Source organism: Capra hircus, assembly GCF_001704415.2.
Source record: "Capra hircus breed San Clemente chromosome X unlocalized genomic scaffold, ASM170441v1, whole genome shotgun sequence".
NCBI lineage: Eukaryota > Metazoa > Chordata > Mammalia > Artiodactyla > Bovidae > Capra > Capra hircus.
Genome location: NW_017189517.1, coordinates 40,442,328 through 40,454,709, shown reverse-complemented (window position 1 = coordinate 40,454,709; position 12,382 = coordinate 40,442,328). Strand labels below are relative to the sequence as shown.

Sequence of the window (12,382 nt, the reverse complement as noted above, 5' to 3'; positions counted from 1 at the left end):
GCTTTTCACCTTGGGTCTACAACTGCAATTTATTATTTTGTTGGTCATAAAAGTTATCTTCTGTGACTGGAGAACAATTCTATAGTTTTCCTTTCTCAGGCTTTGCCTTGATATCCCAGGAACTTATTCACATATAAACAATATAGTCTTGAAACAAGTGTGCCTGGAACACTTGTAAGGATAAATTGTAATATCTACAAATTTGAAAGCAATCCACACCATCCCAAAACCCAATACAGGAAATCTTCCTCAAACATCCTTAATAATTAACGGTCTAGATACTATTTGAATATCTGCAGTGATACAGTGCTCACTGCTACTTCATTGAACAGTTCAATTAAGTTTTTTTTTAGAAACTGACACACCTCACATTCAGATTATAAATATGTTTGAGTCGAAACCAAACCTGGAATCACCTAAAATAATCTATTTTGGTGCTAACATATGGAAAGATATTCAATATTACTATGTCATATTCAGAAAATCTCCACTCACCTACTCTATCCCATCCAGCCTCCATATTAATGGAAGGCATGAGGTTTTTATCTTTATGAGAAGGGGGCATGGGTTTAAAAAAAAAGATTGAGAAGCACAGCTCTACACCACTCCTAAGTTATGGTCTCCAACTTCATCTGGGTCCTTAATGAAGCCCAGTGATCCTTTTACTATACTTCTCTTCAATCAGCTGTCTGTCCCATTTTTTTTTAATGGCTGTTCTCTTCACATAACACCCTCTTGAAGCTCCCTACTCAATTCTGTCCTCTACAATGCACTTCTTATTTTGAGAAATTTAACATTTTTAGGAAAAAGTATTTCAATTTCTTGCTATTTGTTCAAACTACACAAATATATCTCTATGTCCACCTATCTCTATATCCTTGTCCTCAATCTTGGAAAACAGTAGTACCTCCCAACCCCTTACCACCATTCAGGCAAATCACTCTACCTCGTCTTAAACCAATACTATCATGCTTTTTCTGAAACCCTGCACTGTCAATTATCCCCCATTTTCAACCTCTCTCTCTTCTCATCTGGCTCCTTCTATCCTATCTATAAACATGTTCTGGTTTTTCTCACTCTGGGGACAAAAAAAAATTACAACCTTCCCTTCATTCAAAGTCCCACTATAGCTCTCTTTCTCTATCCCTCCCTTAGCCAAAGCCTTAGAAACACAGTCAATACTCATTGTCTTATCTTCATTTCTCATCGACTCCTCAAGCTCCACAATTTGGTTTTTAACCCCACACTCAACTGAACCTGTTCACAAAGGTAGCCAAGACCTCTGTATTATCAATTCCAAAATAAATTTTTTTGGTCTGTATCTTTCTGGACCCTCTTGGGATACGTGGCAACATTAGCCTTTCACTTCTTTTTTTTTTTAATTTAAACTTATTTATTTTAATTGGAGGCTAATTACTTTACAATATTATAGTGGTTTTGCCATACATCAACATGAATCCACCACGGGTGTACATGTGTTCCCAATCCTGGACCCCCCTCCCACCTCCCTCCCCTTACCATCCCTCTGGGTCATCCCAGTGCACCAGCCCCAAGCATCCTGTATCTTGCATCGAACCTAGACTGGCCTTCACTCCTTCTTGATAGCCTGTGTCTCTCTGTTTCTTTGGAACTACTATTCTCCTGGGTCTTTTCATACTTCTTGAAAATGTTCCTTTATAGACTCTCCTTTTCAGTGAGAATTAAGTAGTAAGTATTTCCTTGATTTCTGTCTTTGGCCCACTGTCTGTTTCCCTTCCTCTCTCCACCTCCTACTCTCAAATACGAATATATACATGTGTTTATAAATGTATACTTGTTAGGCTGGAACATATGAAACTGGCAATTGTCAAACAGCTTTGACCTATCAGATTAAATCTATTCAGATGGTTTAATCTAATATTTACAGATAAACAGCATTCTAGATTGGTAGAATAAGAGAAAAAATAAAGAATAGCCGAGGAACTTCCCTGGTGGTCCAGTGGCTAAGACTCTGCACTCCCAATGCAGGGGGCCCAGGTTCGTTCCCTGGTCAGGGAATTAGATCTCACATGACACAATTTAGAGTTCACTTGCTGCAACTAAAAGTCCTGCGTGCCGTAACTAAGACCCAGCACAGCCCAATAAACAAAAACAAACATTTTAGAAAAACAAGAATAACCGAGTTAGAAGTTTGGGATAGGCAATTAATTAAGTACCATTTGATTAGGATAAACACTCATCAGGATGATATATTTTTTCTGTAACTGTGCCCAACAATAAATGATTTAAGGTGAAAAAAATTACAAAGGAACATTACTTATATTGTCACTCTTTTAGAATAGGAATAACCATTCTATAAGAAAGTGGCTCTCAAACTTAGATAGAACTCCTGTAAACCACAGTGGTCTTTTTTTTTGGAGAACACTCCAAAATAGTAACACGTTTTATTATATAAGGTTAGAACAATTTTATTAATAGAAAATGACTATTAAAACACATAGTGTGTGCTCAATATATATCTGAGAAGTGAAAAAGTGTATCTACAAAACTATCAACCACAACAATCAAACTAAGCATGCTTAAGTTATTTCCTAGTTTCTTTTTAATACTGATTTGTCATCTGTTCATTCACTTCATCATCTGCCACAAGTGGAAACAGTTCAGGAAAATTATATGTGACAAAACCTTAAAAACAGAAAATTCTATACATTAACTTTGATTTAAGTGACGTAGCATTTCAAGTCCAGGTTCAAGTGAATCCTATTAAAAAACTACTGCTGTAATGTGGGTTTGAAAGTGTGTACCACCAGCCATAGACTAAGACAATTTTTTTTTTACCTTGAAAAAAATAGATGATGTAAAGAAAAGCCGTGAAAGATGGTCAAAAAGAAGTGGCTTCACCTCTAAAAATCAGAAAAGAAAAACATCATTCAATTCTTTTAATTAACATTACACTGAATTAAATGGCTCCAAATTTTCATGATACATACCAGAGAAGCTACTAAAAGGAATCCAGCTCACAAGTTGAAGGAACTGTGATCGACAACAGAGGCCATCCCAGAGAGGAAGGCTCTTATACAGGAATGCTTCACAGGAATAAAACCCCTCCTATAACACAAGTTGATGGTAAAACCTTACGTGGAGCTCTTCAGTCATAACTACACTCAAAACAACCAATTTACATTGTGCAATAGTTGTTTTACTCTTAATTTTTTTGTCATAAATATAATTAAAAGCCTTGGGTTAGGTATCAGACTTTCTCCTAAAAAGAATCAGATGATTAATATTTGAATACTTTAACATCTTTATCAACATAGTTTTCAAATACCATAAAACTTCATCAACTAAAAAGAAGGTAAGAAATCAAATTATGAAATATTTTTCAAGATAAATGAAACTATTATTTTGGAGTACACGGAGACATTCGAATAGTCCATAAAGTAGCACAGTAAGTCTGGAATTTTAATAGGAGCCACAGACCAAACCTGAACTCTGAGCAAAACCATCTTGAGAGGGCTGAGTGTCTAGCTGCTTCTGTTTTCACAAGTGAGTAAGGATCCAGGGCTTTCCCTTTTAATTCTGTCATCCTGAGTCTTAAATAGTGGCATGTACCAAGACTCTATTCTGCACCTTCTTTTCAGACATGAATTCTCTGAATAAGCACATCTGTAACACAGCTAAAACCATCACCTATATCATGAGGAGTCTTAAATTTCTGCATTTCCAGACCAAATCTCATTCTGATCCCTAGACTTATTATCTAACTGCCTACTGAACCTCTTAGATATTCCATCTTTTAAACCAAATATATCTTTCCTTCTTAGCCTGCTTTTCTTATACTCCCATCATCATCCTCCCAAGCAAAAAATCTAAAAATTCAACCTAAATTAATTCTTTTATTCTCACTACCATTATCCATACCCAACTTCTAATTCAATGGTTTCATATAAAATCCTTAAGATTTATTCAACAAACATTTATTGAGAATCTCTCTCTCTCTCTCTTTTTTTAATATTGCACCAGGTACCAAGTTGAACACCCATACATGAAGAAAAGTTAGACATGATTCCCACCTGTCTGGAGCCCATAATGTGTGGAAAAACAGATGTTTCAGATAAGACGATACAGGAAAACACACAAGAGCCAAGGGAGCACAAAGAACAAACATCTAACCCAGATTGAGTAAAGGCTTCTTGATGGTGCTGATACCTGAGTAGCAGCCTAATAGTACAACTCAGGGTTACCCAGGCCAAATAATTAACTGGCTTAACATATTCAGCAATCAAAAAAATGCTGCCGGGAGCCAGCGTGAGGAACTCCGCCCATGGCAAAGGTCATGAGGAAGGAGGCTTCATCATATGCAAAGGTGGGATCGAGCCTCAGGAAACCCCCTGTTCCCGAGCATCTATCCCCAAAACCAGAGTCTGTTTTATGCTCTCACCTACTCCTCTGACTTTACGGAGGGCTGTTCCCCCACCACCTCTCTCGGAGAAGGAGTTAACTTGCAGTTCCAGTTAATAAAAATTCCTGGGCGTGACAAGAGTGTTTCAACTTACAAACTCCTCTGAAGGTTCTCTAGCCTGCCTGAGCAGGTTCATCTGGCCACATGTATGTGACTGTTTACAGCCTCCCAACCATGAGAGGCATGAGATGCTTTAAAACTTTCTAAATACAGACTCTTTTGAGAAGTTAGAAAATTATTAGTATAGTATAGGAGATTGATTAGAAATTATATTGGTGAAGGGTTTTCATTTGTTGAGCCAATATTTGCTGCTAAATCTCCATATTCCCTGCCCTTATAATGAATATAACTAGCATATAGGAGAAACAAGTATTAACCTTTAAGATTAATCATGTTAAACCTTAGGCTAAATAAATTCCTTTCTTGATTGTAACCCACTACACCCTCACCCTATAAGAATGCAACTTTATTTGGAGGGTGGCGCCTGGTTTAAGAAAAAAATCACCCCCGGAAAAAATAAGTTTTCTGGTTGAATGACTGTTATCAGAAAAGGCCATAAAATGTCAGCAGGCCTCATGGCCAGAAGATGATGTAAAACCCATAAGACCTTTGTATACATTTATATGAAGCACTTGATTTTGACAAGGGTCAGGTCTGCTGACCCCCGCATGACTCTGTATTCATCCCTATGTATAACAAAAAGTATATAAGCAAACCTGAAAAATAAAGAAATCAGATCAGTTTCTGGAAAAACTGATTCCCCCATATCATTCTTTCTTTCCCCTTCTGGCTGAATTCCCATCTGGAGCATGGACACTCGGCAAAGTCCTTGTCTTGGAGTTTTATTGGTATTCCATGTAAACCAAGTTATTCAGCCTCTTTTTCTCCACTAATATTTCCTACTACACTATCCTTTTCTAATCTCTCTTTATATCTGCAATCAAATAAGTTTTTTCCTAGGATGTCGATTCCATCTCCCCTTCGAATTACCCTGGATCCACCAGGGCTGGACCCCAGCAAAATGCTTGTTGATTGTAAGAACATAGGGTCACTGCTTGTGACTAACAGGGAGGGAACACAGCCCTACCCATCAGCAGAAAATTGGATTAAAGATTTACTGAGCATGGTCCTGCCCACCAGAGCAAGACTCAGTTTTCCCCACAGCCAGTCCCTCCCATCAGGAAGCTTGCACAGATCTCTTATTCTCACCCATCAGAGGGCAGACAGAAGAACTACAATCCCACAACCTTCAAAACAAAAACCATAACCACAGAAAGCTAACTAAAATGATCATATGGATCACAGCCTTGTCATGGCAAAGGGGCTTGCATGACTCAATGAAGCTATGTGCCATGCCGTGTAAGGCCACCCAAAACAGACGGGTCATGGGGTGGAGAGTTCTGAGGAAACATGGTTCACTGGAGAAGGGAATGGCAAAGCACTCACTATTCTTGCCTTGAGAACCCATGTATAGTATGAAAAGGCAAGAAGATATGACACCAGAAGATGAGCCCCCCAGGTCAGTATGTGTCCAATATGCTACTGAAGAAGATTAGAGAAATAGCTCCAGAAAGAATGAAGAGGCTTTGGCCAAAGTGGAAACGACACCCAGCTGTAGATGTGCCTGGTAGTGAAAGTCAAGTCCAATGCTATAAAGAACAATGTTGCATAGGAACCTGGAATGTGAGTTCCATGAATCAAGGTAAATTGGACGTGGTCAAGCAGGAGATGGCAAGAGTGAACATCAACGTTTTAGGAATCAGTGAACTAAAATGGATGGAAATGGGCAAATTTAATTCAGATGACCATTATATCTACTCCTGTGGGCAAGAATCCCTTAGAAGAAATGGAGTAGCCCTCATACTCCACAAAAGCATCCAAAATGCAGTACTTGGGTGCAATCTCAAAAACGATAGAATGATCTCGGTTCATTTCCAAGGCAAACGATTCAATATCACAGTAATCCGAGTCTATGCCCCAACCACTGATGCTGAAGAAGCTGAAGCTGAATGGTTCTATGATGACTTACAAGACCTTCTAGAACTAACACTTAAAAAGATGTCCTTTCCATCTTAGGGGATTGGAATGCAAAAGTAGGAAGTCAAGAGATACCTGGAGTAACACACAAGTTTGGCCTTGGAGTACAAAATGAAGTAGGTAAAAGGTTAACAAAAGTTTTGTCAAGACAACACATTAGTCATAGCAAACAATCTCTTCCAACAACACAAGAGACAACTCTACATATGGACATCACCAGATGGTCAATATTGAAATGAGACTGATTAAATTCTTTACAATCAAAGATGAAGAAGTTCCATACAGTCAGTAAAAACAAGATCTGGAGCTGACTGTGGCCCAGATCATGAGCTCCTTACGGCAAAATTTAGGCATAAATTGAAGAAAGTAGGGAAAACCACTAAGCTATTCACGTATGACCTGAATCAAATCCCTTATGATTACACAGTGAAAGTGACACAGATTCAAGGGATTATATCTGATAGACTGCCTGAAAAACTGTGGATGGAGGTTTGTACACTGTACAGGAGGTAGTGACCAAAACCATCCCAAAGAAAAATAAAGCAAGAAGGCAAAGTAGTTGTCTGAGGAGGCCTTATAAATAGCTGAGAAAAGAAGAGAAGTGAAAGGCAAAGGAGAAACAGAAAGATATACCCAACTAAATGCAGAGTCCCAGAGAACAGCAAGGAGAGATAAGAAAGCCTTCTTAAGTGAATGATGCCAAGAAACAGAGGAAAACAATAGAATGGGAAAGATTAGAGATCTCTTCAAGAAAATTAGAGATACCAAGGGCACATTTCATGCAAAGATAGGTACAATTAAAGGACAGAAACATCAAGGACCTAACAGAAGCAAAAGAGATTAAGAAGAGGTGGCAAGAATACACAGAAGAACTGTACAAAAAAGGCCTTAATGACTCAGATAACCACGATGGTGTGGTCACTCATTTAGAGCCAGACATCCTAGAATATGAAGTCAAGCAGACCTTAGGAAGCATTGCTACAAAGCTAGTGGAGGTGATGGAATTTCAGCTGAGCTATTTATCCTGAAAGATGATGCTGTTAAAGTGCTGCACTCAATATGTCACCAAATTGGGAAATTCAGCAGTGGCCACAGGACTGGAAAAGGTCACTTTTCATTTCATCCCAAAGAAGGGCAATGCCAAAGAATGTTCAAACTACCACACAATTGCACTCATTTCACATGCTAGCAAGGTAATGCTCAAAATCCTTCAAGCTAGGCTTCAGCAGTATGTAAACCAAAAATTTTCAGATGTACAAGCTGATTTCGAAAAGGCAGAGGAACCAGAGATCAAATTGCCAACATCTGTTGGTTCATAGAGAAAGCAAGGGATTTCCAGAAAAACATCTACTTCAGCTTCATTGACTACACTAAACCTTTCTTTGTGTGGATCACAACAAACTGTGGAAAATTCTTAAAGAGATGGGACTACCAGACCATCCTACCTGTCTCCTGAGAAACTTGTACACAGGTTAAGAAGCAACAGTTAGAACCAGGCATGTAACAAGGAACTTATTCAAAATTGGGAAAGGATTATGTCAAAGCTATTTATCAACACCCTGCTTATTTAACTTACTTGCAGAGTACATCATGTGAAATGCTGTGCTGGAGGAATCGCAAGCTAGAATCAAGACTGCCAGGAGAAATATCAGGAACTTCATATATCTATATGATACCACCCTAACGGCAGAAAGTGAAGAGGAACTAAACAGCCTCTTGATGAAGGAGAAAGCATAGAGTGAAAAAGCTGGCTTAAAACTCAACATTCAAAAAACTTAAGATTTTGGCATCCAGTCCCATCACTTCATGGCAAATAGATGGGGAAAAACTGGAAACAGTCACAAATTTTATTTTCTTGGGCTCCAAAACCACTGTGGATGGTGACTGCAGCCATGAAATTAAAAGACACTTGCTCCTTGGAAGAAAAGCTATGACAAATAGACAACATATTAAAAATCAGAGACATCACTTTGCCAACAAAAGTTGGTATAATCAAAGCTATGGTTTTTCCAGTAGTCATGTATGGATATGACAGCTGGACTGTAAATAAGGCCGACTATGGAAGAACTGATGCCTTCGAATGTGGTGCTGGAGTAGACTCTTGAGAGTCCCATGGACTTCAAGGAGATCAAACCAGTCAATCCTAAAGGAAATCAACCCTGAATACTCATTGGAAGGACTGATGCTGAAGCTCTAATACTTTGACCACCTGATGCAAAGAGCCAACTCATTAGAAAAGACCCTGATGCTGGGAAAGTTTGAGGGCAAGAGAAGGGGGCAACAGAAGACGAAATGATTGGATGGCATTACTGACTCAATGGACAGGAGTTTGAGCAGACTCCAGGAGATAGTGAAGGACAGGCAAGCCTGGTGTGCTGCAGTCCATGGGGTAGCAAATTGTTTGGACACAACTTAGCACCTGAACAACAGTGACCTTGTAAGATTTCTCTTACTGGCCAATTAATTTGATGCATTCAGTTACATTTTCAGTTTGTTCTCTTAAATTACAGATCTCTTTCTCTGTTTCTGTGTGTGTGTCAGGGGTAACACATGCCATGTGGCTTGTGGAATTTTAGTTCCCTGACCATGGACTGAATCCCGGTGGTCAGCAGTGACAGCATAGCATCCTAGCCACTAGAGAGCCAGGGAATTCTCTAGATCTTTTTCTCTTATTTGGATAATTTAACAAGTTCTTTCTTCACAGCCATCAGTACAAAGACAAACGTCAGTTCAATTGGCTCTATCTATAATGAATTTTGGGCTTCCCAGGTGGCACTAGTGGTAAAGAACTAGCTGGCCAATGCAGGAGATGCAAGAGACACAGGTTCAACACCTGGGTCAGGAAGATCCCCTGGAGGAGGGCATGGCAACCCACTCCAGTATTCTTGCCTGGGAAATCCCATGGACAGAGGAGCCTGGTGGGCTATAGTCCAAAGAGGAGGTCTCAAAGAGTCAGACACAACTGAAGCAGCTTAGCACGCACTCATGATGAATTTTGAATTGAGCAAATATTGTTTACAAAAGATGTCAAGCACCAGTGAAAAGGTTTTCAATGAATATCTAAATTAATTAAGAAGTGATGAAGTCATGGAACTCTGCTCAATGTTATGTGGCATCCTGGATGGAAAGGGAGTTTAGGGGAGAATGGATACATATATATGTATGGCTGAGTCCCTTTGCTGTTCACCTGAAACTATCACAACATTGTTAATTGGCTATACCCCAATACAACATAAAAAGCTAAAAGAAAAAGAAGTGGTGATATAAGTAGGAAACAAGCAGAACCTTACTTGTAAGAAGCATTCTGCCCTGAGGATAGTGTCCAGGAAGTTGGCAAATTCTTTTCCATGATCATAATTATTCACCTTGTACCAAATACACTCTGAAACAGAAATATTAAGCATAAGGCTCTGGTTGCACAACAATAAAAGCTACACAAAACATCACCACAACTCTAAAGTGACAAATAAATGATAAATATAAATAAGCTATCAGTCTCATACATCCCAGCCAACTCACACTGGAGACTGTAACACATACGTGGAGGTGATAGTGCAATGTTCCTCAAGAACTTGGTAATACAGGGGAAAAGCTTATAGTAAAAAAAAAAAAATAAAGTGGTAAAAGTCATACATAATGAATACGATTAGCTTTATGCCACACAGTAATCCAACAGAATGTTTAAATATATGAATTAAAAGCTTGAGAATGCCTAAATTTCAATTAGGGTGAACTGGGGGCAATCTAAGAGTGGTAGAACTTTATTGAGTGGAAATTTAACTGCATCATACCCTATGTAAAGAAAGACTCTGAGTTGGAGAAAGAGAGTTACCCTGAAACTGACTAAAATTGACCTTAAACACTCGAAGAGTCAGGATTTGCTTATCCAGGAAAGAAATAATCTGGTGAACACAACATTATTTTTAGAGAGATTGACCCCCTCAGAGGAAATGAAATGATTGGGTTTTACTATGGCCTGGATGAAAAACTCTCTCACTTCCCTTTCCTTCAGTTCAATATTAAGAAACCTTCTGATGACTAATGTGGCTCCCATATATACTAATAGCAGAGAAGAGTGATTCTAGTCGGCAAACATGAATATTTTGGTTACCAGAAGGAATTACTTCTATTATGAAATAATAAGTTGACATTCTGGCTTACACAATAGTCTCAGAGTTTGGTTAGCATTAATCTGATGATTCTGCGGGCTTAACAGCAAGTTTCTGAACATACAAAAGCTAGAGAGGGCTTGGACTGTGACAGTCATCAAAGTGGAGGCACCCAGTGAGTTCTGGTGACGATGCAGTAGTGTTTCCTTAACAACATTATCTCCTTCCTTACTTTCCCTTGAAATTAGAACAATGGCAGCATTCAGGCTCTGAATATGATTATCAGAAAAAATTATTATAGCTTATGAAGGCTCCTCCTGTCTAGACATTGTCACTCTTTTAAAAGAAACCTATTTCTAAACCATCTTGCTCCTTCTTCATTCATCTAACACTTTAAAAGCATCAATTTTTACCTTCTTGTAATGTTTGACTCAACCAGTGATAGAGCCTCAGTAAGAGCGACTCATCTCTGACACAGTTAATATAGTGAAGTAGCAGAGAGCTGTTCAGTACTGCGCCCATCTGAGAAGGCAGCTGCAAAGACAGAAAAATCAGTCAACTGTAAGTATATAGGAGATCAGAGCAACAAGGAAATCATCAGATAAGAAATATATAACAAAAATAAAGGCCATGAAGATGAAATGGATTATGCAAATAAGCATGTGGCCCAGTTATATACCTCTAAGCAATGAATGTTCTGTAAGAGTTGAGGGAAGCTTTTAAGCTGTTCCAGTGGAAATGATCCATTGCTACTGAAGTAATCAGAAAGATTCATCCTTTTTTTTCTACTTTCTTTACTGTAGTTACAGGAATTTAGCACTGGTATAATTGAGTGAGAATTCCATTTCTAAAAAGGAAAGATAATGAAACAATCAGTGGATCAAACAGATTACAAACTATAAATGTAAAAACACTTATTAAGGTGATCTAATGAATGGAGTCTGAATGTGGTTTGCATAGAATCCTAATTAAAGTAATTAAAATATACTCAGATATCTATAATCTCTTCCAACATCTGAAACCTTATGGTTTGAACTTAACAATAAAGAAGGCTGTGGAAGTTACTTGGGGTTTTAAATACTTACTCTTTTTATAGGATAGACATTAGCTAACATCAACTTTAGAGGTTCTGAAGGAAATCCTTGATTCCTTGACCTCAGAGCAAGTAGAGCGGTCTGCCACAGATTCTCTGAATTCTTAAAATAAATCTGAAAATTTGAATATAAAGTACATGAGAGGAGGTATTCCATAAGTTGGAACGGTATAAAATCTAAAACTCATTAACTGAAGTAAATTAATTGTGAAATATTTTGCCCCATGCAGGTCCATTTAAAGTATAATCAGCAATCTATTAAGAACATTGAATAGAATCAAAACGAAGTGTTAATCCCTAAAAAACTTCTCAGAAGCAACACTACAATGTTAGATCTTAAATAGTATGCTATAAACATTTTAGTCAAAATCTATAAATTAACTTACTCAAAATAACATATTTCTATCCAAATATGACTTATTGCTCCTTAATCCCTTACCTTCTTTTTCATAGGCAAAGATACAGAAATCAAAGTAGGAACAAAGAATTTATACAGTGACAACAAAGCCTGGAGATGAGGCTGCATTCCCTGAAATAAAACAAGAACTTTCAGTTCTGTGGCCAATAAGAAAAAAAGAGTAACAATAATATAAAAAGATCAAATGTATATTCAGATCCTAATTTTATTATGTGATATAGCTATAGGAAGATGCTATAGAAAATCGAGGAACAGAAACTCAAAACATTTAAATCAACTATCAT

At 38.0% G+C, this 12,382-nt stretch overlaps 1 protein-coding gene and 1 non-coding gene across 2 annotated transcripts in view; one reads left to right on the top strand and one right to left on the bottom strand.

The window, feature by feature from the left end:
* The window catches only part of CENPI (centromere protein I), a 55,218-nt gene that overhangs the window by 21,939 nt on the left and 20,897 nt on the right, over positions 1-12,382 (bottom strand). Inside the window, exons 8-14 of the mRNA XM_005700149.3 lie at positions 12,120-12,209; positions 11,673-11,795; positions 11,267-11,434; positions 11,001-11,121; positions 9,769-9,860; positions 2,970-3,087; positions 2,818-2,882 (exon numbers count right to left, since the gene is read on the bottom strand). Coding sequence (XP_005700206.2) covers positions 2,818-2,882; positions 2,970-3,087; positions 9,769-9,860; positions 11,001-11,121; positions 11,267-11,434; positions 11,673-11,795; positions 12,120-12,209 — 777 coding nt within the window. The remainder of the gene's footprint in view (positions 1-2,817; positions 2,883-2,969; positions 3,088-9,768; positions 9,861-11,000; positions 11,122-11,266; positions 11,435-11,672; positions 11,796-12,119; positions 12,210-12,382) is intronic.
* TRNAG-CCC lies at positions 1,965-2,037 on the top strand. The gene has a single exon. It is a non-coding gene; the product is annotated as a tRNA-Gly (tRNA).